This window comes from Cnephaeus nilssonii, assembly GCF_951640355.1.
Source record: "Cnephaeus nilssonii genome assembly, chromosome: 10".
Classification (NCBI taxonomy): Eukaryota; Metazoa; Chordata; class Mammalia; order Chiroptera; family Vespertilionidae; genus Cnephaeus; species Cnephaeus nilssonii.
The window spans coordinates 25,538,175-25,564,577 of NC_137081.1; the positions used below are offsets into that span (position 1 = coordinate 25,538,175).

The 26,403-nt window shown below is 43.3% G+C and overlaps 2 protein-coding genes across 2 annotated transcripts in view; one reads left to right on the plus strand and one right to left on the minus strand.

The window, feature by feature from the left end:
• WDFY1 (WD repeat and FYVE domain containing 1) overlaps positions 1–15,718 on the minus strand; it is a 37,263-nt gene extending 21,545 nt beyond the window's left edge. The window contains exons 1-2 of the mRNA XM_079781743.1: positions 15,506–15,718; positions 1,769–1,836 (exon numbers count right to left, since the gene is read on the minus strand). Of these exons, the coding sequence (XP_079637869.1) occupies positions 1,769–1,836; positions 15,506–15,684 (247 nt within the window). The 5' untranslated portion in view covers positions 15,685–15,718. The remainder of the gene's footprint in view (positions 1–1,768; positions 1,837–15,505) is intronic.
• A 2,741-nt stretch (positions 15,719–18,459) lies between these two features.
• On the plus strand, positions 18,460–25,098 carry MRPL44 (mitochondrial ribosomal protein L44). The gene is made up of 4 exons (XM_079782023.1): positions 18,460–18,670; positions 20,720–21,188; positions 22,260–22,438; positions 24,556–25,098. The coding sequence occupies exons 1-4, from the start codon at positions 18,495–18,497 to the stop codon at positions 24,725–24,727; spliced, it is 996 nt and encodes a 331-aa protein (XP_079638149.1). The 5' UTR covers positions 18,460–18,494; the 3' UTR covers positions 24,728–25,098.
• The last annotated feature ends 1,305 nt before the right edge of the window (positions 25,099–26,403 follow it).

Sequence of the window (26,403 nt, forward strand, 5' to 3'; positions counted from 1 at the left end):
TTTATCAGCAGATACATCTCCAGATGGATGCAATAAAGAAGCTTCCAGAAGCAACAAGCCAAATATCTGTAGACATAAACATGCGGGGGTCGGCCACCAACAGCAGAGATGCTGGGCCTGTTTGTTCCAGTTTTTACTGGTCTCTGCAGCCACAATGTTCTGGGAGCTACTTCCAGAAGGTACCATTAAGCCAAGTTGGCAAGGGATGGCCAAAGCCACATGCCCAAGACCTCAGAGACACGGAAGAGTACTCACTTCTACTGCCACCGGAAGTCTAAAAGAAACCCCTTTTTTGGATGGGTAGAAGGTGGGCTCAGAGGCCCAAGATGTCCCACCCACCTCTGATCCCTGCTCCCAACAAAATCCCAAAGTGAATTTATCAAATGGGTCCATGAGCACCTTTATTAAGACATTGGTCCTTCGTATTTCAGAGGAGTGACCAAGGTTATGCAGCCACAGCATACGGAAACAGGAGATACTACTGCTTGCTCCCATCAATGTGATTGGGTTTTCTTCTAGTGCATTCCATATTATAAAGCTTTATGGTGCCTTTCATAATAGTTATCTCTATAGCAATAGTCCAAAAAGTCTACTTCATTTTCACTGAATGATTACCAAGACAGAGAAGCTAAGGAGGCTGCCCAAGCTGCAAGGGGAAGACAGAACAAATGAAAATCCTGACAAACCACTCGTGTTTTGTAGTAACCGACCACAGGGCCTGGACAATGCATGTTCACGGGAATAAAAGTGCAGGTGCCTGGGAGGGTGGCGCACGCTGACCGTGGGAATGTGCTGAATAACTGGCTACTCTGTGTGTACAACAACTCCACTGCCTCTGCGACAACTCTCAAGAAAGTTGTCACCAGTGTCTGGAACAACTGGCAAGAGGTCTTTTTAGGAGAACTTCATAATGGTCTTCAGAAGTAAAACCATCAAGCATGCCCCACAGCCTTTCTTTTTTTCTTCTTTTCCCAGGGGGCCCTCTAAACATTGGAACACTTAACTGAGGAAAATCCCTTATTCAGGACCAAACCACAAGGAAATGAGCAGCTCTGGATGCTTCTGTGTGGCCATTTGGGACAGCAGGGCTCAACCCCAGCTGGGCCTGGTGGGTCCAGGCGTCCTCCACAGGGCTCTCTTTTGCAGAAAGGATGGAGAAAGGAAGTGGGAGAGGAGGGTGATGCCGCTGAGATCTGCATGACGGGCTGGAACTTAAATGTAATTTTATGGCACTTTAGCTCAGGGCTGTCTTAAAAACCTCAATGCAAAAGACTGATCTAGATTTATTTTTAGAACACATTTAGCTACTGAGAAAATTCTCTTTTTAGAATGCGCAGTACTTTGGACCAAATCTCGCACTGGAACCCAGAGGTTTGTGAAAAGGTTGGGCACAAGGCTGGTTATGAGGGCACAGAATGTCAGTATCAGCTATTACTAAGTTACTACTAGTTTAAGTTGGCAAAAATTAAGGAAAACTGGGGTTGGGAGGGGTATGTCCTCTCTCCTCCCCTCCCCCCCCCCCCCCCCCCCCGGCCCGCTCCACCGCTCCCAGTTTTGCTCAAGGTTGCTTCAGTTAAGCCAGTAGACCCAACTTCCTTTGCAAAAAAAAAAAGCAGTTTTCCTGCAGTTAGGCACCGCCAGTGGGAGGGATTAGACAACTGAGAAGCTCATTCTGAAATCTAGCAGCACTTTTTAATAGACATTTTGAAATTTAAATCACCAAAGACATTACAGGCATGTTCATCGAGTAAAACAGTCCCCTACTTACAGGCCATTGTGTGGTAAATGCTGGGCCAGTACTGGCCGCTGTCTCTCTTCAGCCATACTCGGATGGTTCTGTGGAGGAAAGAAAAAGCACACAGTAATTTTATCTTCTTTATGCTCCTGTTCTTATTTTTAATACTATGTCCCAGCTGACCTTAAACACATACAGGGGTGGGTAAAGGTAGGTTTACAGTTTTGAGTATGCAAGTCAGAGTTAATAGTTATTATATTAATCAGAACCTGCATGTCTTTTTCCATACCAACTGTAAACCTACTTTTGTCCACTCCTGTACACACACACATTCACCCAGTATATAGTACGTTTCTACATATAGTACATAACTACATATATACGTGTATATATACATACATAGTAAATATGGTTACATATAGTATGACCATATGTAGTAAGTTATGTAGTAGTTGGGACTCAGGTTTGAAATAACTTCAACGTATGAAAAATACTCATGATATAATGATCAACATATAAAGAAAACTGAGCATTAACTTGCTTTTCTTAGTAAAACTGAGGGTGAACTTGGTCGCCTGACACCTGAGCCAGTGAGGGGAGCCGTAGATCTGCGTGGAAGGGGAAGTTCCTAGAGAAGCAGATGTGCGGACAAAGCAGAGCCCAGGCCGGGCTGGCTCAGCGGAACTCCCAGTCTCCATCCCTGGGAGGAAGCCATTCCACCCCAGGCCTCGGGGCCCCGCTTTCATCAGAGAACACACAGGAAGACCAGGAAATCCGGTGCATAAGGCAGGAAAATGACAAATCGCCCAAGTTAAATATTTCGGCTTATCGCCTCAAGAACAACAGGGAATACTGTGACCCTGGCACCCTGGCTCGACCCTCCGCAGAACCGCCTCACAGCTCTGGGCCTCTTCCTCTCCTGAACCCGAGGCCTCCCGCTGCCCCCCAGCGCAGCCATGCTCTGTCTCTGCATGACTCCTGTCTTATGTCCCTTGCTGTCAGCGCTGCCACCATCATCCCTGCATCCCTAACAGCAACACAGATCCCGGCACCCAGCCAGCACTGGATCACTGTTCAAAACCTTGAACTAAAATACATTAAGACTAAAGTTGACACTGTGTGTGTCTGTTCTGATTGAAGTTTAAGACAAGTAAAACTGGTCCAGGAGGATACAATGTTTGCTCCCGGGGGAGGACAGAATGCAAAGAAGTATGAGGGAACTTGCTAGGATGATGAATGGCAAGCTGTGGGGAGATGGGTACATGGGTGCCTGCATTAGTCAGAACTGGTCCAATCACACTGAGGAGCTATATAGATTACTGCATAGGATTAGGCTGTAATAAAAGAAAACAAAGACTAGATGTTGACCTTCAGTCATCAAAATAAATCAGATGATAAATCAGATGACCCAGCAGCACGGTGGGCATGACGCTGTTTTGTATGTGAAGTGCATACGGACTTCCTGTAGGAGCAGGCATTTGCACAGCACGCCTTGGTCACAACAGGACCTTTGACAAGCTGAATGGCTCAGAATTTTTCTTTATATCCCAACCCTAATCACAACAGGTTAGACCAGAAATGGACGTCTAATCCCAGGTGGATAAATCGGTTCCTTCCCTGGGAAATTGAAAACCAGGAGAGAAAAGATCAGCGTGTCTCCAGTACTTGAAATGGCTGTTTGTGGTCATATGTTTTGCAACTGGGACTGGAGGATTGTGTATATCAAGAAAGGAGAAAGAACGAAGCTGACCTATAGAGAGAAGCAGGAAAGAGCTGAAGAGAGTTGAGGTGGAAAATCCATCACGCCGACTGCTCCTGAGGCCAAGCTATGACCCCCAACATCCTTACCATAAACACCCCCAGTGGCTTAACCCAGCCTGCATTATTTCTGTTGTTTGCACGTACTAATATACTTTGCATGAGACACCAAGAAAAATCCCAAATACAGCCTCTTCATTCAAATACCATTTAACAAGGTAAGATAGTCAGGCAGGCTTTTTCTGAGGTACCTATATTGTAACAGGATGTTCTAGAAAGTCCACGTTCGCATCCAAAATTAAAAGACAGAGAGAGGGCAATCAGACTAAAGCATGTATGAACAGACCTTTGATTTTTACAGTTTGTAATTCAGCATCTTCATTCAAAATGTATCCCTCTTTGAGGTAACGTTTAAACCACTCTTGTTACTTGTCAGTTCTTGGTTACTGTTCATGACTACTTGGCTTTCTTGTTTCACAAATCTAAAAGATTATAACTTTTTCATAATATGCCTCTTTCCAGTTCGGAATCATTTAAACCAAGTTACGAAATATTTTTAATGGCATGGGAAAATATTCACAACACGATGTTAAGTGAAAGAAAACTGATAAATGCAGTATAACAACTTTATTTTAAAATGCAATCTGACCAAACCTAGATCCAACTACCACTTTATAGGAAATACAGAGAAACATAATAAACACTAACACAGGGGTGCATTTAGCAAAAATCGAGATTGCAGGAAAGTCTATGGATAAATGACCCAGTTTTTTTCTGCAAATAATTTGCCAGGGAGGAAAAAAAAGAGATGGAAGACCAGCCTGTGATTAAAGAGGTTTAAGAGGCATATCAAGCAACCACAACGCACAGGCTTATTTGGATTCTGAGTCAATCAAACTGTTAGGTACACATATGTCATTATGAAACAAATGAAAATATAAACACTGACTATGTGTTTCATTTTTTAAAAGGTACTGTGCTTTAGGTGTGATAAGGTGTTGCCGATTTGTGCTTGTTTGTTTTTTAAGAAGCAGTAATTCCTAAATAAGACGCTGGCCCTTGTTCTCAGCATGCCCAACACAGTGCAGCTTCCTCTCGGGTTGCCTGGTCCACCTTGGACATGACAACTAGCAGCTGCATCTCCCAAGGAGCTGTGCATCCCACTGCCCTGTGCTCAGAGCCCACCAGGGGTTGGCCGTCTCAAATCAGGGGTCCAACCGACCCAGACCCTGCATCCCAGGGAGATGTGATCCTCAAGTGGCCCAATAGGAGGAGCTCAGGTTATATTTCTAAGCCGTCCTTGCCCACCAAGAACTTTCCTCTCCTGTATCTGGGCACAGCGCAGGTTGGGTACCACTGCAGGACGACTCCCTCATCAAAAATAATGCAGTAGAAGCTCACAAGGATGATCCCTAGGCCTGAACTACCAACACTATATCACACTTTGTTGACTATATTCTATGTCACTTCACATAGAACGCTTATGGATACATTTTATTACTTACGTTCAACATAGGGGATGCAGCCAAGGGAGTTGCAGTAAATGAAAGGCCAATTTCCCTTGAAACATTAACTTTGATCAAGAACTCTGCTCCATTTCCAGAGACGGAAAGGCCAACCAAGGCACTTGAAGGTCAGGGCGTCACGCAGCGCCTCATCAAGTTCACTGGCCTTCACTCACACAGGATCACAAAGGGGTTCAGCCTGTTAGTTACCTATCTGTTAGGTTTATTTAAGTGTGTAAAGAACAGAATGCTGGCGCATTGTAACATCCTTCAAATCAACCCCAAAGTGTGGATCATGAATTCGCAGGGAGCTCAACAGAGGACTCAATAGAGATAGAGGACTCAATAGAGGTCACATGCTCTTCCCTGTGTCCCCTTGAGAGAAGAGCTGATTCAGACAATAAAGGAGTCTGCTGTGAGCTGGAAGCCTTAAAGGTTGTCTGCTCCAACCAATCATCTAACTTAGAAAAGTCAAATTTTAATTTCATGCAGCATTAGAATATTTAAACTAGCCCAAAGTCAAAGTGGAACCTGCCTAGACCCCAGCATTTCTGAAATATTATTATATCCCTTGGGACAAGCATCAGTACTACAACTTAGTCTGTATCCAGCTAATACACTAGGAAATTAGCAAGACTTAAATTATTTCTTGGGGTGTTTCATTTAAAAACTGTTAATCACATCCAGGCTGAGAGAAGACCAACCTTGCTTAGGAATCAGGTTCCAAATTGGGCACTCGACCTTGACAGTCAGCTCTACCTCTGTATTCACACCTTCTACCTGGAATTCCCTTCCTTCAGTTTTTCAAGCCATAATCTTTCCCTTCCTTAGACAATGCATTAAAATCTCCCACTTCCAAGATTAAGTAAAAACAATGTTAAATTTGACCCCTAACACTCTAGCACTCCCAAGAACCTAATGAAGTTGTGTAATTACTACTAAGTAATATAGAAATTTGTTTTGTGTTTTCTTCACACTATGTTTCACTGGTTTAATAAATGGTTGTAAAAACAGGCTTAAGTTTGGCTGCTTATTAAAAAGTTAACAAATTTCACAGACACAAAAAAAATTACTATTCAGTAAATTGGAAGCAAAATCTATTTAAAAAATTGAAAGCAACACAATAATACAGTCTAGTAACATTTTACAGGAGCAAACTATTAAAAACTCTAGGATGATATTAATAAACTATATAATCACTAAAGGGTTAAGATCAGATGGCTTCGTTTAAAAAAAAAAAAAAACCACACAATATATTCCACCTTGATGGATATCTAAGCCACTCTCTCTACTAAGATAAAACAGCTTAACTTTTCCTTTAATATTCTGACAACTTTACACCCACTCACCTAAACTCATTTTATGTTTTTCTTGCTGCTTATTCTATCCATATTTCTAGTGGATAGATTTTCTTTGATATTCCAAGACCGTGTCTCTCTGAAAAAAAAAGTCTTCTCTTAAACCAAAACCTGAGGAACATGGTCATTCTGTGCCCAGCTCTATTTTTAAGTTATTTTAAAACAATAGTCTGATATGTTTCCAAAAGGCACTTAGAAAGGAAATGTGTCATTTCTTTCAGGGCCTACATAAATGTTTTCCCAACTTCCCCATGCTGTTAATATTCCTGTAAAGAACTCTACCACCAACCTCCTTGCCCTCTAGTCAGAGAAGGACAGACTCACATGTAGCTGCAGTATCTTCCATGGGTAGACAAGGAAAGGCATCTCTATGTAATGTTATGTATACACTAGAGGCCCGCTGCACGAAAATTCGTGCACTGGGGGGCGGGAGAGGGGTGCCCCTCAGCCCAGCCTATGCCCTCACAGTCGGCGACCCCTCAGGGGACATCCCGCCACTGCCGCTCTGCTCACCAGCCATGAGTCCGGCTTCTGGCTGAGCAGTGCTCCCCCTGTGAGAGCACACTGACCACCAGGGGGCAGCTCCTGCATTGAGCGTCTGCCCCCTGGTGGTCAGTACAGTGTTCGGTAGATTTGCATATTAGCCTTTTATTACATAGGATAACTACAATGTACACACACCACTACCATCCCTTACTTTTCTACTGATGTTCAGCATGGGAGATAACCACTTATTTTCTAGATAAATGAAATCCCAAAGTTAGATTGCAGTTCTTTATTTTAAATATTTTAGGCTTAAATGTTTTAAAAATGTATTATTGTGTAGGGATAAGCATCATTGAAGGAATAAAAATTGGGAAAAATGTTAAATAATGATAGGTCAATGACATATTAATTCAGTAGCTTATAAAGTCATTAAAATTAGTTATGAAGACCATGAAAAAAGTTTATGAAACATTATTTTTTAAAAAAAGCATACTATAAAATGATATAACTAAATTCCATACCTACAATGAGTCAGGCTGTACAGGGCAGGTGAGCAGGCTGAGTAGGGGCAGGTAGGACAGAAGGTAACATACCTGAGAGGCAGACAATGACTTTGGCTCCTTGTGGGGACCCCCAGAGGAAAGACTTGAAGCTGAGCTGAAAAGGGGGGAAAGAGCAGGTCCCCAGCCCCCCCTCAGGAAGCACTACAAGACAATTCAACACCTGCGGAGGAGCCAGCTGAAGCCATCCTCCACCAGCTCACAGTAGCTAACCCCTCAGAGGGGAAAGGACCCGCTGAGACCCGCAGGGCAGACACACACGTGAGTGAGCCTGGCTGTGTGACCAGAAGGGCTATCCAGGTGACCCACCAGCTCATGAACATTGATCATAATTGCTGTTTTAAGTCACCGAATTGAGAGGTGGTTTGTTACATAGCAATAGCTAACTGATACAATGTCATCTGTTCCAAATAGTATCCCTTTAAGAATACTTGGGAATCTGATATTGAAATGAAAAATAGCCTTTGCTATTAACTGAGTGCTAAGGATTCCAAAGTACTTAATAAACAAACAACTCCACTTTCACTTTTAATTGAAATACAGGATCCTCACTTTGCACAGATACTAACTTGAACCCTAAGAAACTGAAGAAATTTCTGTAAAAGCATAAATGAAGTTAATCACTCAAATGTTGTTCAATATTTTTCACCCTCTCTACCAAGGGTAATAATTCTGTATGTTCTTTTACCTCACTGCAGTAGATATATAAAAAGTAGACTAAAACCCCCAGTTCTGATTAAGAATAAAGTATTTATTCCAGGAAGATTAATCTTTGATCTGCTCAGAGATATGCCTGAGGGTCAGACTAGGTACAGAGGCTCCTTTAAATTTCTTCCAGCCCCGTTGTTTCACTCCCTCAAAGAGCTGACTAAAAGGAAGTTAAAAATACAGTACTTTAGGGAATCACCACATCTAAAAAGCTTCATCTACTTAAGCTAAACACAGTGGGAGCAATGACAGATTTAAAGGATGAATTTTCTTCTGAAAAGCACTGTCTCTCAAGCCAGGAGGCATCTGTGGGTGTCATGCTCAATATCATGTTTAAACCTATAACTCCATAAGAACATACATTTGGGTTCAGTACGTGTTACTTTCCAGTATGATTACGGTGAAAATCGTGCCTACACCTGAGTAGACAGACTCCAATAAGTACACAAGTTTGTCTGTAAAATTACAAGGCCAAGTTGTACCACGCCTGAGGAATCAGCATTTCTAAAATCAGATATTTTAAAAATTCCTCAAAAAAAATCCTAATCACCTCCAAACAGCTAAATTAAAGCAATTTAACCATATTTAAATTATAAACTGATAGAGGGATTATTTAATTAAAAAGAGAATACAGAGTAGAATATATGTTACAAATTGAGCCCAAGGCCTGATTTCTTTAAACTCTGAACAAAAATAGTAAGTTTGAGGAAAATGTATTTTCCAGTCACTCTTAGGGCTGCTGCTACTATTTCGTATCTTGGTAAATCTCCAAACCCTTCTGTTACCTACTGAAAAGGACATTTTTTCCTAGTCTGACAAAGAGGTGTAATTCTGGCAGCCTGGGCGGATCCTATAACATCAGGATGTTGGCCTGAAAGGGAGAGGAACAGACAGGGTCATCGGCACAGTCTGCTTTTATCAAATAAACAGCAATTTCCTTCAGCCAAGTCTCCCGAACTCTGCCCTCTGCATTCCTGACGCAGAAAGAAGGCTTTCTCCTTTGGCAACAAATAGGGGAAGCACAACATTTTTATTGAATCAATTATCTAAATGGAAAGGCAGAGGGAAACTAGCCTCCTTTTATAGAGAATTAGATTGGCGATGAAAAATTAGAATTCCCATTCCTTCCACAGTCTGGGGAAGGAATCCCGGGCAGCTTGGAGGGCCCCTGGCAATGATGACACTCCGTGGACTTCCTGGCTCTCAGATGTTTATGGGGGTGAAGGTGGTGGGGACCACTTTTGTGTCATCTGCACCAGAACCTAAACTAGTAACTCCTCTCCTAAAGCCAGATGGCTGGTTATTACCTGGAGACAGATTTGTTCTTTTTCACTGGAGAAACAAATCCTGCTGTTACCTTTTCACTTAGCAACAAAGTGATTTCCTGTGAGCTCTGTGCCACCAGGAAGGCTAAAAACCATCTCCGTCTCTGAAAAGCAGGAGCCATCCAGATAGGACCGAGTCAGTGTGCGGTCCAGGAAACAAGGTTTCTTAACTAGCAATCAAAACAAAACAAAACAAAAAAACAAAGTTCCAACTCTATCCCTAGTCTAGCTAGAAGTCTTGAAACACAAGGTTAAACCAGCCAAAAGAGACCGCTTGAGGCAGAAAGGAAGAGGAGCCTGTTTTAAACTCCCACCTTCCATGCTTCCTTACTCCTACAGGTATGCTGGCTGGTTCAGAGTTAACATCTGAGAGACCGCTGAACACCGCTGTCCTAGGAAAGTCTGGAGTTCCGCCGGTGCTAGCGGAGGGTGTCTATGTGACCAGCCCCGACTACACCCTGGATCCTGACAATCTCATGAGCTTCCTGGGAGAGTTTCTCACCCATGTGGTCAGAACTCCATCCTGGAGGAAAGAAGCCCCTGCCGTGTGACTGCATGGGGTGAGGACTCCTGGAAGCTCCCGCCTGGTTTCCTCTGGACTTCACCCATACCTTCCCGTAGCCCAGTGGTCGGCAAACTCATTAGTCAACAGAGCCATATATCAACAGTACAACGATTGAAATTTCTTTTGAGAGCCACATTTTTTAAACTTAAACTTCTAACGCCACTTCTTCAAAATAGACTCGCTCAGGCCGTGGTATTTTGTGGAAGAGCCACACTCAAGGGCCAAAGAGCCGCATGTGGCTCGCGAGCCGCAGTTTGCCAACCACGGCCCTAGCGCATCAGGGCAAAGGTTCCACAAGGGAAAACATGACTGATGTGACTTGTAAGCGAACAAATATGGAAATGATGAAAAGGCATGACTCAGTTATAACTCAGGTCTGTAAGTGACCCCCAAAATGGTACTGTCCTATTCATCAGAAGGAAAATTTTTATTTGTGATGAAACACCAGTAATTAAATGTAAAATAGGTGGGAATGAAAATAATAATAGTCAAAACATCAGTGCTTTCTCTGTGCTAGGCACTGTTCTATGTGCTTTACATAGTATATCAAATCCCTATGAGTAGGTCCTATTATTATCTCCATTTTGCAAATGAGAAAACTATAAGTTACCAGCCCAGTGTCTCATGGGATTCAAACTCGGGCATCCTGGATCCAGAATATATTTTTTTTAACCATGCAATAAAAATAAAATGAATGAACAATATGGGGCCCCTCTCACAACAGAGGAATAAGGGCATTCCCACCCAGGCTGCCTGACTTCTCACTTTTTTCCTTTACTTTATAACACAAATTTAGGGGTCTACTTTTCCGCACTGGAGATGACATAAATACAGCACTTAGCAGCCTGGTTTCTTTTGTACAAACTAGCAACTCCCAGTTTCCTTCTGAGCATAACACTTAACAATCAAATTGTTTATTTAAGATTGTTTCCATGTGAACAGTTAGTAAATATAAAACTTTTCCCTCAAGCTGTCTCCAAATCATTAGCAATGTCTAAGGGGTAAATCGCTTGAAGTTAAATCGCTGGTATAACAAGAGAAAAGATGCTACCTGGATAGCTTTAAAAATTGTTTTTCTGTAATCTTATCAGTCTAAGTGTAATATCCTAAAATATTTTAACAAACACGAGGTCTGTCTATGTTTGACTTAGGGCAGGAAAAACTGAGTTTCTTCCGCAAGATTTCTGCAAATCAGTCTTGTCCCCGAAGGACACTCATATCAAAACTCTATTTTCAAACATGAAGACAACCAGTCTACAGCCTTATTTATGCTGCTTTATAATAAAGCTTTACCTTTAAAAAATTCTATCCTTCAACCAACTGACGTTTAAATTTTTGGTGCATTCCGCAGGAAAGAAGTTCAAAAGGCAAACGAGTCTCTGTCGAGGGAGTCGGTTCCTGCCGCCTCACCATATTCGGTTCAGTTCTGAAAGCAAAGTCTCTTTCTGTTTCCCCACCATGAAAATGACAGCTACAGTTGAAATTCTTCAACTTAATGCTGTGGTTATTTTATTTTACAGTTTCCTGACTAGAAAGATAACCCTTACATCTTCCACTTTTCCTCTCCAAATGCTATCAGCCATTCTCACTGCTTTTCTATATACATTATATATATATAATTGATTTCAGAGAGGAAGGGAGAGGGAGGGAGAGATAGAAACATCAATGAAGAGAAAGAACCATTGATCGGCTACCTCCTGCATGCCCTATACCACAACCGGAGCATGTGCCCTGGCCAGGTATCAAACTGTGACCTCCTGGTTCATAGGTCGACACTCAACCACTGAGCCATGCCAGCTGGGCCTCACTGCTTTTAACTTTATAAATGAATTAACTTCAGCTGGCCCTACTTCAATGGTTAAAAGTTATGTTACTTTTCTGAGCATTAAAGCAGAAGTTGTAGAGAAAAGGTGTGAGCCAATGTTTTTAAACCCTGAAAACTACTATAAAGAAAGGATAATTGATTCATAGCAAAAGGTACAATCCTAATATTTTACACTTCCTGCCAGAGTAGTCACTTACTGACTGATATTGCCTGGACTCTGTTTCTCCAAATGTGTAGAAAAACTGGATGCATAGCAGAAAGAACTAGAGCCTCAAAGTCAGACCTAGTTTCAAATCTCAGTCCTATTATTTACTAGCCATGTGACCTTAGGCAGTTATTTCAATGTCTTTTGTACCTAAGTTTCTAAACTGTCAAAGGTCCATTGCAATAGGATGCGTATCCACTCCCATGGGGCCTGGGACAGACCCTGCAATTAAATGCATTGCTTTTTCTGCAGTAAAACATATGTTCATGTTGCATGGGATAAAGATTACAAATAGACTCACCTATTCAGGTCAAGTTTTAGCACCAATGAGTTTTCAGGCCCAATTTAAAAAAAAAAAAAAAAAAACCAAAAAACCCCACACTTTTACCTTTTGAGAATGTACTGGGTCTTGGAACTGCTGGTAAGGGCAGGTGACTGCTCCCACTCCCTGGGGAGATGTGAGGATTGGACGTGGTAACATACATAAGGTCCAATTCTGTACTGACACAGAGAAGGGACTTTTAAAAGGTTAGCTAGCTATTGTTACTGCGAAACTGCAAGTTCTGACCATGTCACCTGCTTGCTTTGAATTCTGGTGGTTCCTCACTACCTACAAAATAAAGTCCAAATTCCGAGGAGTGGCCCACAACGAAGTCCTTTCCAAAACTGGACACGGGACGTTCCGACTGTCATTACTCTCTCCTGCCATGGCCACCAATACACCTTTTGCTTTGGTCACGTAGAAATAACTGGTTCTTTATTCCCTCCTGTTCTTTCCCTCGGCCTGGAAGGTAGATATCCAACCTCCTTCCTTCACACCGACCTCTCCTCTATCCAATGACATCTCCCCTAGGAGGCTCTCCGTGAACCTTGGCCCTCGCCTAATGACACTCCTCCCTCTGTCTTCCCAGCACGCTAGAAACTGAGAGCACTGTCCAGCCCTTTGGAAACAGCAATTTTGGAGGCAGATATCTTTTATCCCAAAGGTCCGTACACAGTAAGTGTTCAATAAATGCTTGTTCAATGAATAAGGATGGTCAGCAGTCCGTTTCCTCAATATGTTGGTTCCATAAGGTCAAGGGGCCATAAAAATCAATCAATCAGAGGTTACATGAGGGCAGGTTTTTTGTTTTTTTTTTTTTAAATATATTTTATTGATTTTTTACGGAGAGGAAGAGAGAGGGATAGAGAGTTAGAAACATCGATGAGAGAGAAACATCGATCAGCTGCCTCCTGCACACCACTCCTGGGGATGTGCCCGCAACCAAGGTACATGCCCTTGACTGGAATCGAACCTGGGACCCTTCAGTCTGCAGGATCGACGCTCTATCCACTGAGCTAAACCAGTTAGGGCGAGGGAAGGTTTTTGATCGCTGTTGTGTCCCGGGGGCCTGGTACTCAATAAGCACAGCTTTTCTAAATATATGAATGAGTGAATGGGTGAATGATTGAAGAGTGTGATACATATTTATGACAATGTTAAAACAAATGACCAACAACAACAAAACACAAACCCATAGCATGTGTTTTCATTAAATCTCATAAAATGTGGCACTGGCTAAAAAGGCTGCCCTACCTCCAGGGAAGTTCCATGGGCCTGAAACACAAATCAGAATCTCAAAGCGTCAACCCTCACCTGGTCCAGTCATCTACCAGGGCCCCACAGAGCCTGAGTGGAAAAGTGAGCTGACCTAAGGATCCCCCAGAACATTGCTGTCCCAGGGCAGCTATGTAATCACTTCCCATAAAACATTTATCAGCACTGTTCCTGCCCAATAATCTCAACTTTCAGCAATTTACCCAACTTGCATGAGTCATAAATATTTTACTGAATAAAAACAGCTAACTTTTATGGAGTGCATCCACCTACATTCACATCATGCAAATATATTCGGTCCTTTACCTTTTTTTACATTCCCTTTTTCTCCTTAGGACTCATGCACCCCTCTCTCTCCCACACCCGGGTCCTACCAATCACTCCCCACTTTGTTTGAGGTCAGTGACTTGTAAGCTGGCAGGAAGAGGCCACTACCTGCTCACAATAAACTCACTCAAAAGCAAAATACAGAGGTCAAAGAGGCGCTGGGAGCTTCCAGTTCTGGACAGCTCTCAATGTTAGTTACTCCCAACATATGATTACAAAAGGCTGGACACTATGCCCTTCGGCCTCTCAGAGAACAGCAGTACCTCTGTCTTCCAAAGAAAGCCTTTTAACTTTTGGAATATCACTCATTGTACCAGGGAAACAGTTCAACGCAATAAACATGTCATTTCCTCCAAATTCCCACAGTAAAGCAGTAACCCTTCAAATGTTGAGGGTTTCTAAACGCTCAAGTTCTAACATATATTTCTCCAATCAATCACACAGCCCTGGGAAGACCAGAGAGATGGATGGAGTGGGGAGTGCCGGGGTGCATTTCTGGCTTCACCAATATCTCAGTATTTCGGTGTCTCTTCATGGGCCTCAGTTTCTTCTTGGGTAAAATGAGAAAATCTGATCGGATCAGTGTTTCCCAAAGAACAGTGGGCATTCAGTGCAAGACGTCTTAATACAAGAAAGAACTGACTTTAGGTGCACACAGATTAACATGTTTTAGCTATTAGTTTAATTCTTTACAAGTGATGCTGGTTTTCCATGAACGGTGCGAATGTAAAATTTCCTTGAAAATAAAAACATCTAAGACTTAATAAAAAGAAGTCCCTTTTAGGAAAAACACACACTATTTAGTAAAAAAGAGTTCAGGTGGTTCTTGCAGTTGTGCAAAAATAAATGCTCTAGGGACCTGGGTGCCGCGGAAAGAGACCCGCGAAGCCCAGTGAAGCAGAAGGAAGAGAGTGGAAGCCCTGGAGGCTCCTCGCCCTCAGGGAATCCCAGACACCAGGGCCCGCGGGACCGGCCGCCTGTCCCTACCCACCCCCCCTCCCGTTGGCTCCCACAGCAGGAGGCTTGGAGCTGACCAGAGCGGGCAAAGAAAGCCCCCTCAGGTCAGACAAATTCCCATGAAGGAGAGGCGGAACTGGGGTCCGGGGTGGAGGGGCGGGGTACGGGGAGAGGGTCGGCGGGGGTCCCAGACTGGAGAGGCGCGGCGGGAACGCGAGTCTTGGGCGCATGGGATGGGGATCCCGGGCTGGAGGGGCGCAGTGGGACCAGGAACGGGGGGTGCCGGGCGGGAGGGGCGGAGTGGGACCGAAAACGGGGGTGCCGGGCGGGAGGGGCGCCGGGAGTCAGGGTCCCGGAGTGGAGGGGCGTGGCAGGGACCTGGGTCCGGGACCGAGCGGCGGGGATGGGAACTGGAGGGCGTGCGGGTGGGAACCGGGAGTCCCGGCGGACAGGGGCGCAGCGGGCCGCGCGTCCTGGGAACGGGGCCGCCCCCGCGCGCAGAGGGGACGGGCCCCCGGACCCCACCGCCCCAGCACCCCGTCGCCCGCGGGAGAACGGGCCGCCCCGGCGCCCCTCGGCCCCGCGCCGCCAGACCTGTCCTCGCTGGCGGTGATCACGCCGTCCTCCTTGGGGATGAGCAGCGCGGCGGTGACGGCGTCCTGGTGCCCCTCGATCTTGCTCAGCAGCACCGGGCGGCTGCTCTGCGGCCTGGAGTGGATCTCGGCCGCCATGTTCGCGCGGCGGCGGCGGCGGGCTCGGGGAGGGCGGCCCATCAGCTGACCGCGGCGGGCGGGGCGGCCAGACCCGCCGGTTTCGCTGGGGCTCCCGGCCGCGTGGGCGCCGCGCTACCGTAAGCTCCCGAGTGCTGCGCGATGGCGCCGTATTGCCTGGGGAAGCAGCGCAGCCACATGTACCAGGCCGGGGAGAGCCACAGGGGAATGCCCGCCCGGAAGGAGGGAAAGTTGTAAAGGTTGAAAAGGTAGAGGAAAGAAAGTCCAGCCTAAAGAAAAGTATTATAGGGGTTTATTTAAGCCCAACTGAGGACAGTTTCCGGAAAGCAAAATCTCAACAGACTGAGAAAACATTCCAAAGAATGGCAGTTTTGTATCTTATTTTACACATTAGAATAAAAGGAGGAAACACAAAGAGGGTTACAAGAAATCCATTGGTGGTAGATTAAGGCGGCAGAAGAAAGCAATGTAGGGAAATCTCTAGGATAAGATAAAAAGTAAAACCGAGAGGCATATACATACGTCTTTTACATTGGTGGGTACAGCATTGTTAACATTTACAGCACATAGAGATGGTATTGGGGGCAAATAAGATAATGTCTCGTGCCCAGTGGGATCTGGAAAAGGAGCTTACTCTGACATTTCAAAAGTCTATTATTTAGATGCAAAAAGACAATAGACAAGCTCACTGAAGGTAACGATTGACCTTTGTGGGACTACCCACCAAGAGTCACTTTTAGTTAGGAATTTTTATGTTCAACGATCCTAGGTGGTTACTTTCGATCTCTGAGTTTGTAAGGCCTGACATACAGGCCTCCCCTGAGCTTGTCAGGTTTATTATGTGGCCCCTTTGTTTTGTCCACAAACAGTTAAGTCCTTTATACAAGAATGGATTGAGCAGTTGGCAGGGAAGAGGAATTGTCCCCCAAACCAGAAAATGATACTACTACATTGCATTCATTCTAAAAAGCCATTATTTGGAAGGCATCTTCATTTCAGAGATCTTAATGAATTGTATACCTACTATGTGCCAGGCACTGACGAGATGAATAAGATGTGGTTCTTGTAAGGCTTGTACAGTATAATGGCTAAACAGGCTAATCAACAACTCCCCCCCCCCCAACAACAAATAGGTATTTATTATTGAATGTGGGCTGAGAGCCTGGCACCGCTCTAAATACAGCTGTGCTTAAGTGAGACAAAAATCGCTCTATCATTAGAACTTACATTCCAGTGAAAGAACCAGATAATAAAATAAATAACTAAATCATCCAGTATATTAACAGGTGCCCAAAGCTGTGGAGAAAATAACACTGGCAGGGGGATAGGGACTCTAGGAGGTGTTGCAATTTTACATAGGATCGTGTGGTAGATCCGGAGATACACTCCACACGTGGGACTTCTTGGAAGGAGGGTGGTTAGCAGGTAGTCTCTAGCTTTCCTCTCTTTCGGAGTCTGCCTGAGCTGCAGAGAGCCACGGTGGCTCAGCCATGCCCTCCACAGGCAGCCTGAATTCGGTAACTAAATGAGACATGAAGATAAAGGCCTGGCCATTTCAACCAGACCCAGGACACTCGGATGGGCAACACTGGCTCCAGAACTCTCTTCTGGGTTGGATGAGGCTTTGCCAGGCCTGCATTGCAGCTGACCTTTATCTGCCTACTCCTGTTACACCTCCCTTCCTTCACGGCTATGGATCCTAATAAACACTCTGTGCGCCAACCTCCGTGTCAGCATCTGCTTGCAGAGAATGCAACCTGAGACAATGGCCAGGGAAGGCTTCATGGAGAAGGTGACATTTGAGCAAAAAAGGAGAGAAGGGAGTAGCTGTGCGGAAATAAGGGACAAGTGCTGTCCTGGGAAAGGGAAGAGCAAGTGCAAAGGCCCTGAGGTGCGAACATGCCTAGGGTTTTCTAGGATTGGTGAGACACAAGGCGGCTGGAGCAGAGTGAGTGAGGAGTGCAGAAGGAGATGAGGACAGAAGGGTCACCAAACAGACCATATTGAGCCCTGGGGAATGGTAAGGACTTAGACTTTAAGTGAGATGGAAAACCATTGGAGGGTTTAAACAGACGACTGGCTTAATCTGCCTTCAATTTTATTTTATTTTACTTTTTTTTTTTAAGGAACAGCCTTATTTATTTTTAAATTTTTATTTACTAATTTGAGAGACAGAGAGAGGAAGGGGGCAGAGAGAGAAAGAAACATCCGTATGTTGCCCCATTTATTTATGCATTCATCGGTTGCTTCTTGTATGTGCGGTGACCAGGGATCAAACCTGGGACCTTGGTGTATCAGGACGATGCTCTAACCAACTGAGCTACCTGGTGAGGGCTTTACTTTATTTCTGATAGCAACTCAGGGCCATGCTTATTGTAAGAATAACCTCACCTACTGCCACCCTGATTATTTTGAAAATCTGATACCTTCTTTTCCACAAGTAAATATTTCAGTGTAAATCTGTAAGACTTAAAGATTTAAAGAAAAAACTAAAATACTACCATTGAGGGCTCCCCCCCCCCCCCCACACACACACATAATTATCTGATATTATTAAAAAACTTCTCAGTATTCAAATAACGCACATCTCATTTTTTTCAGTTGATTTGTTCCAACCAGGGTCCTAACTAGGTCCATATATGGTGTGTCTAAGACCCTGTTTGTCTATAGGTCCTCCCTCCCTCTTTGTCACCCAGCAATTATTTGTGGAAGAAAACACAGCCGCCCCTCCCACCGCGTGCTGGCCCCGGCCCGGCCCGGCTCGGCTCAGCGCTCGGATTCCGGGGGGACCGTGTTACCGCGACACTGACCCGCCGCTTTTCCTTCCGCCCTCCGTGGCCTTCTCCCCTGCCATGGCTTCCGGGCTGGGAAGGCTGCTGCTGCAGGGGCCTCGCTGCCTCCTGGCCCCGGTCGCCCCCGCTCTCGCCCCGCCGGTTCGGGGATTGAAGACCTTCCGTGCCGCCGTCCGCTTCCAAAAGGAGCTGGAGCGGCGGCGCCTGCTCCGGAACCCGCCGCCGCCCGTGCGCCGGTAGGAGCCGCCTAGGGAAGGGTCAGGGTGGCGGTCGAGGACCCGGGGCCTCCCGCAGGGCTTCGGCCTCGCGGCGAGGAGGGTAGGTGGTCGCTCCTGCGCGCCTGGTTCGAGCCTGGGAGGTTTGCGATGGAGACGCGTGGACTGAGCCAGAGGAAGTGGGATTTGGCCGCGCGTGCAGCGCGGGGCTGGCCGACGCGTGGGAACTCCCCGTTAGACGCCGGTCCGCGGGTCGTGGGAAGTGAGCCGGCTGCAGGGCGACCTTCCGGTGGCCTTGGGTGACCGGGCCCCTGCTTTGTAATGTCTGCGGTGTCTGGGTGCGGACAAGAGGGGAGAAAACACTCCAGGGCGTTGCGATTCAGAGGAAGAAAAAAATTAAGTGTATTCCACCACAACCCACTGTCCAGCGTAAAAGAGAAACATTTTAGCTTTGGGTTCTTGCTCCGGTAATAGAAGGTCCGTGGAAAGGGACGAAGATCTTTACAGGTCCAAATCGGATCCGACTGCACACAGATTTTGCATCCTTTTCTCTTTAATAATGTGCCTGACGTCGTCGTGCCAGTACAAATAGATGCTCTTCACTCTTTTATGGCTCCATTTATGTGTATTTAAGTTCCATGTTATTGCTGTTACAACCGAAGTAACAGTGAATAGCTTTTAACTATTACTCCTGTGAAGATTTAATATGGGATTTTGATAGCTACTTTAATTTGCCCTCCCCCCCCCAAAAAAAAAATACCTAATCCAGCCTATATACCTACCAGTAGGAATATACATGTTCATATTCCTATACTCTTTGAACACAAATATTAAGTTCTTTTTCTAATAGGCAAAAAAATATATAGCATTTTTAATTCACATTTCTTTGTTATTATGTAGTTAGTCATCTTAGGCTTTTATAGTTGGAAGAAACTTAAGGGTTATATATACATTTTATTATTTACAACCCAGATCTTTATACTTTGCTGCCCTCTTTTATTTAAAAGTTTTATGTTGGGTTCATTGTCTTTAAAAAAATAGCTTTTTGTCATTCTTGGGTATGAACTTTTAACCTACTTATAATGGTACTAAATTACTTAATTGCTAATTTAAATGGATGTTTTCAAAACTTAAATCAATAAAATATAAGACAAATACAATGTACTTATTGTTTATGGCTTGAATCTGTGAAATTATAATTTGTATTTCACACCCAGATATTAAGTGTAGTTCTATGGTTAGAGCACTTTAATGTAGCAATTGGCTCAAAGGGAAAATTAATCCAGCAGTGTAGCTAGCAAAGAACAAGTCATTATCTGACTTGAATTTTAACTTTTAGGAAATCAAAGTCTGGCATTAAAAATGAAAATCTTTTAAATTTTCCTTTATATAATTAACAAAATTGCAACACAATGAAAAATTTTTGCACGATAGCAACATCTTGTCCTCTCTCTTTTTTTAAATTTCTTTATTGATTAAGGTATTACATATGTGTCCTTATATCTCTCCATTAACCCCCCCCCCCCAACTCCCCCACTCATGCCCTCACCCCCCTGTTGTCTGTGCCCATTGGTTAGGCTCATATGCATACATACAAGTCCTTTGGTTGATCTCTCCCCCTTATCCCCACCCTCCCCTACCTTCCCTCTGAGGTTTGACAGTCTGATCGATGCTTCTCTGTCTCTGGATCTGTTTTTGTTCATCAGTTTATGTTATTTATTATATTCCATAAATGAATGAGATCATGTGATATTTATCTTTCTCGGACTGGCTTATTTCACTTAGCATAATGCCACTCATGCTGTTGCAAATGGTAAGAACGCTTTCTTTTTTACTGCAGCATAGTATTCCATTGTGTAGATGTACCACAGTTTTTTAATCCACTCATCTGCTGATGGGCACTTAGGCTGTTTCCAAATCTTAGCTATGGTGAATTGTGCTGCTATGAACATAGGGGTGCATATATCCTTTCTGATTGGTGTTTCTAGTTTCTTGGGATATAGTCCTAGAAGTGGGATTTGTCCTTCTTTTTACCATGTGTTACTACTGTCTTCTGTTTTACATTTTCAGTTCAGAGAAGCCCAACTGGGATTACCATGCTGAAATACAGGCATTTGGACATCGGTTACAGGAAACCTTTTCCTTAGATCTTCTCAAAACTGCATTTGTTAATAGCTGCTATATTAAAAGTGAGGAGGCCAAACGCCAAAAACTTGGAGTAGAGAAAGAAGCTATTCTTCTGAATATTAAAGATAATCAAGAACTATTTGAACAGGGGTCATCTTTTTCAAAAGCTTGCCTCACACAGTTTCTTGAGAACGAATTCCCAGACTTGCCCATTGAAGGCGTTCAGAGTCTTGTTGACTTTCTCACTGGTGAGGAAGTCGTGTGTCATGTGGCTAGAAACTTGGCTGTGGAGCAGTTAACGCTGAGTGCAGAATTTCCAGTGCCCCCGACTGTATTACAGCAGACTTTCTTTGCCGTAATTGGAGCCCTGCTACAGAGCAGCGGACCTGGGAGGACTGCACTTTTCATCAGGGTAGGTCATTATTAATTGCACATACTGGGACATACTGAGGTGGACAGAAAGAAAAATTTCCTTTTTTTAAAAATATGTCTTTAAAATATATATAATTAATTTTAGAGAGGACAGGAGAGAGAAAGAGAAACATCAATGATGACAGAGAATTACTGATGGTAAATAGTGAATAACCATGTTTGTCTTATAAGGCATCTCTGTACATTACGATATTCAAAATCCCCAACTGAGAATGAACTTAGAAATATTTTTTATCAATGAAGCTGAAATAGAGGTCTAGAGCTTGGGGAAGTGTTGTAATGAAATTGACTCTATTTCGTGAACTGAGGAATCTTTTTTTTCTCCCACTTGTCCCCATTTATCCCTCCTATTACGCAATGTTCACACAAGTTGATAGCAGTGTATTATGAAAATGTTTATTTTTATAATTCCATACAATATAATTTATTGCCAAAAAATTCTCTTGTGCTTTGAATTATCAGAATTTATTCCTCATTTTTTTTTTTTTTTAGTTTTATAAACTGAAAGTATGTAAGTCATAAACACTTAGAAGGCAGTTAATGTGAAATTATATGTTGAGGGAGGTAAATCAAAGCATTTTACTGAGGGCGTTCAGGGGAGGTTCGAGGGCTGGGAGGACAGTGAGATCCCATGTCCTCAGCCTGGCCATGATCTCCCAACTTCACAGTTGCCGGAATCCTGAAATCATTATTTAAATGATTTTTTAAAATCATGAACTTAGACAAAGAAGTGCTGCTATCCAGAAGACCTCTAGTGCCTTTTTATAAGAGTTTCTGTCAGAAGTTACTAGTTTATTCATTAATTAAACTCTTTGTAAAACTATTTTTCTTACTGATAATATATTTCTAAATTATGAGACAGGATTTTATCTTCAACCATGATTTTGTAATAAAATTTATATGAGAAAACTACATGCAAATGTAAAGGAATAGTACTTTTTTTTCCATTTCCCATTCAGTTTTTAATTCAGGTTTTAAAATTGTACTTTGAATTATGGTCCTTATTTTCTTTACACTAATTTAAATGTATAAATTCTATTTTTATATGCAGGACTTCTTAATTACTCAACTGACTGGGAAAGAACTCTTTGAGATTTGGAAGGTCGTCAATCCCATGGGGCTACTGGTGGAAGAATTGAAGAAAAGGAATATTTCAGCTCCTGAACCGAGACTTACCAGGCAGTCTGGAAGCACCACAGCTGTGCCTCTGTATTTTGTTGGCTTATACTGGTTAGTAACATTTTAATCTTAATTTCATTACATTGATTGAAAGCCTTAAAAAATGACTTTCATAGTTCCTTAGTATAACCTCTAATTGTATTAAGAAATTATTTAAAATCTCATTCCTGTGATTATGTACTACTTAGGGAAAGGTAAGTCATCTGTGGATTGCTAATAGTATCATTCTTTCCACCCTGGGTTTTCTTTCTCTTTTTTAAATATATTTTTACTAATTTCAGAGAGGAAGGGGGGGAGAGAGCGAGAGAGAGAAAAATATCAGTGATGAGAGAGAATCATTCATTGGCTGCCTCCTGCATGCCTCCTACTGGGGATCAAGCCCTCAACCCAGGCATGTGCCCCAACCAGGGATCAAACCTAGACCTCCTGGTTCATAGGTTGCTGCTCAACACTGAGCCACATAGGCCAGGCTCTTTTTTTAATTTTAATTTTATCTTTCAATTACTGTTGACATTCAGTATTATTTTATACTATTTTCAGGTGTACAGCATAGTGGTTCGACAGTTATATAACTTACAATGTGATCTTCCTATATTTCCAGTACCCATTTGGCACCATGCATAGTCATTACAATATTATTGACTATACTAGAGGCCCGGTACATGAAATTTGTGCACTTGGGGGGTGGAGGGGTCCTCCAGCCTGGCCTGTGTCCTCTCACAGTGCGGGAGCCCACCGATCGATTGCCCCAAAGAGGTAGGCCCCACCCACCCATCCCGGGCTCCTCGATGGATTGCCCCAAAGAGGTAGGCCAGAGCCGGGGGTCCCACCTCCGTGCTGTGGGGAGCCAGGTCCCCCAGGCAGGCCTCGCCCCGTGGAGCCAGGGGGACCCCCAGGCAGGCCTTGCCAGACCCTCAGGCAGGCCTCACCGCGTGAAGCCGGGAGGAGGCGGGACCCCCAGGCAGGCCTTGCCGCATGGAGCCAGGACCCCCAGGCAGTCCTCGCTGTGTGGAGCCGGGGGACCCGCCTCCTCCCCGGTCCGCATGCAGAGCTGGGAGGAGGTGGGACTCCCAGGCAGGCTCTGTGCTCATGCATCCTCAAGCCCAGCCCCCACCCACCTGTGTGTGCCTGCTGTTCACACAGTCATCTTGTGACGGCATGAGGGTATCATGGCATGATGACCACTTAGGCTTTTATTAGTAAGGATTCACTATGCTGTACTTTATTATTATTATTTTTAATATATTGTTTTTGACTTCAGAGAGGAAGGGAGATGGGGAGAGAGAGAGAGAAACATCAATGATGACAGAGAATCATTGATTGGCTGCCTCCTGCATGCCTCACACTGGGGATTGAGCCCTCAACCCAGGCATGTGCCCCAGCTGTGACCTCCTGGTTCATAGGCCGATGCTCAACTGCTGAGCCACACTGCCTGGGCTATCCTGTGTTTACATCCCATGACTATTTTGTAACTTCCAGTTGGCACTTCTTAATCCCTTCACCTTTTTCATGCTGATAGTAGCTTTTGATAACCAACTATTACTATAACATTTCATGGAATATATGTTAATATAAATATTTCTGTAGAAAAAAGTTTTGATTCAAGTTTTGCAGATTTAACAGTAAACCACACTTGTAACAGCTTTAGCTGAGCCAAGAACTGAAATAAGAAATGTTTAGTTGTCTATCAAAATGTATAAATCGACTCATGTTCAGAACTTTTTAGTTTCCTTAGGGAACAGTGACCTGCCCCAAATTGATTTCAGGTGGATTTGAGTATTAAAAGTAAACAGTGAATATTAAGATTACTAAGAAGTTAGGTAAATATTTTTCTAATCGTATATGATGTAGGGCTTTTTAGCTATAAAAGCAACGGAGGGCATTACAGAGGAGAAAATGGGTGGTGATAGAAAGTTTCACCTTTAGTTTTAATTAAAGTGTAAAGCAAAATGTAAGATACTCCTTTACTTCTCATATCGGCAACCCTTGAACACATCCTTTATCAGCAGTGCATATACTATTGCTGGTAGAAAGAAAAAATGGTACAATATTTCTATTCCTTCTGGTGGATGATATTGCCAAAATAAGATTTACAAGGCAAAACTGACTTGTGGGCTGTGCTTTGTGATGCACCAGATGATTTCGGACTGCTGTTGTTTTTACTCTAGCGATAAAAAGTTGCTTGCAGAAGGACCTGGGGAGACAGTCCTGGTTGCAGAAGAAGAAGCTGCTAGAGTGGCACTGAGGAAACTCTACGGATTCACTGAGAACAGACGGCCTTGGGACTATTCCAAACCCAAAAGGAATTTCAGAGCAGTAAAGACCATCACGGCCAGCTAGCCAGCCAAAGATGTGGGAACCTGAACGTTGTAAGCAAAACACTGAGACAGGAGTCAGATGTCCAAACCTTTACATTTTTCAAATTGTAAAGAAATATGTTTTATTCCTTGTACCGAGTTTCTAAAAGTAAACAAGTATTCATCAGGGACAGGTTTTGTGTTTTTTGATTTTTTAAATAATTTTTGTTTCATTATCATTTTTGATGTTTTCCCAATAAATTTTTTCTAGGTCCTTGGTTTTATTATTGTATATAACTTGTACAATTAGGTGTATTTTATTCCCTTCTAGCTTTGAGGTATAATTTGAATGTATTTTTTGTCTTTGTTTTATGTGAACTTTGCTGTAATACCAATAAAAAAAGGTACTCTTTCTCTAATTGTTTCATTGTAGTTTAATTTGATATACCCAGGTGAGTGAACTTTGCCTCTCTAATATAATTTTAGCTAAAATAGTAATGTTATTACTTAACCTTTAGAAATGTAGGGTGCATATTACAGCAATTAGGTGTTTACATGATCTCTAGATTCTATCTAGGTTTAAAAATCTGTATAGTAACGCATTTCATAGCTATTCCGTTTCTATAATATAAATGGAAGAAAAGATACATTTTATGTTTTTAAAAGAAAACACGAAGATCAAAAAGCAGCTCAAAGTATTGATGCCAATGCTAATGGAAAAATAAAGTATGTATTTATCAATTTAATATTTCATAATAATAATCATATTTACTATATGCCAAGCACTGTTCTCTTTGTATTTTACTGTAACATTTAATTTGGTAGGGGACAAATCTTAAGAGTGTCCTCTGGCTCTTTAATCCTTTGTGTTCAGTTCCGTAATCCACCTGCAAACTCCCTTTGATTTATTTCTCTTTAACTTTTTGGCAGCAGTAATAATTTTCAGTTTCAGTTTGCCAGTAGTCACTCCCAGAGGTTAACAAGAAAAGTAGGAATGGGGAGTCAGGAATAGAAAAGGTAAAATGTTTAAACGGATAGGACTGTTGCCATGAAATCTTTTTTATAAGGGAAGATAAAGGACTTCTGACACGTTCCTGAAACTGGTTAGGAAAGTGGAACTTAATGTCACATGTATGAGGGTTTATAGATATCACAGCTAACACAGAGACTGGAATGGAAGGTTTGAGAATTACGTAGTTCGTTGAATTGGTGTAAATTATTTCACCTTTCTTTTGAGAGTTAACTCCTAATAATTGAACACAGGGACAGAGGACCAAACTCAGTAGTAAAATGCTGCACTTAAGTGTGTCACCCACAATAAGCAAACATGATTTGACAAGCAGCTCAGTGACACCAAAGGTGAAGAGAGATTACAGAAGGTTTCTGGGAAGCAAAATGTGATAAATGTCCTCCAGCCACTTATCCATCATATGCAAAACTTCAGGTTCTAGCTGAGTGTTCGAATTTTATATTAGGTGAATGTTTTTAAAAGAATTTAGTTGCAAACTCAGTAATTCCCCCCCCCTCCCGCCCGCCCCCCCCCCCCCCCCCCCCCCCCCCCCCCCCGCTCCATTAGCAGTGCTGATAATGGGATCCCAAAATTCTCCTGTTCAGGGCAGTTTGCAGCAGGACCTTAACCTACAAGGCCGGAGGGGAAGTATCCTCACCCTTAGGCTTTCAAGCTTTGAAACCTTGAATGCTTTTAAGTTTACATACGGA

Coding starts and splice junctions, on each gene's coding strand:
- MRPL44 (XM_079782023.1), top strand. CDS start 18,495: ATGGCTTCCGGGCTGGGAAGGCTGCTGCTGCAGGGGCCTCGCTGCCTC. Junction 21,189..22,259: donor GGACTGCACTTTTCATCAGG/GTAGGTCATTAT, acceptor TTTTATATGCAG/GACTTCTTAATTACTCAACT. Junction 22,439..24,555: donor TATTTTGTTGGCTTATACTG/GTTAGTAACATT, acceptor TTTTTACTCTAG/CGATAAAAAGTTGCTTGCAG.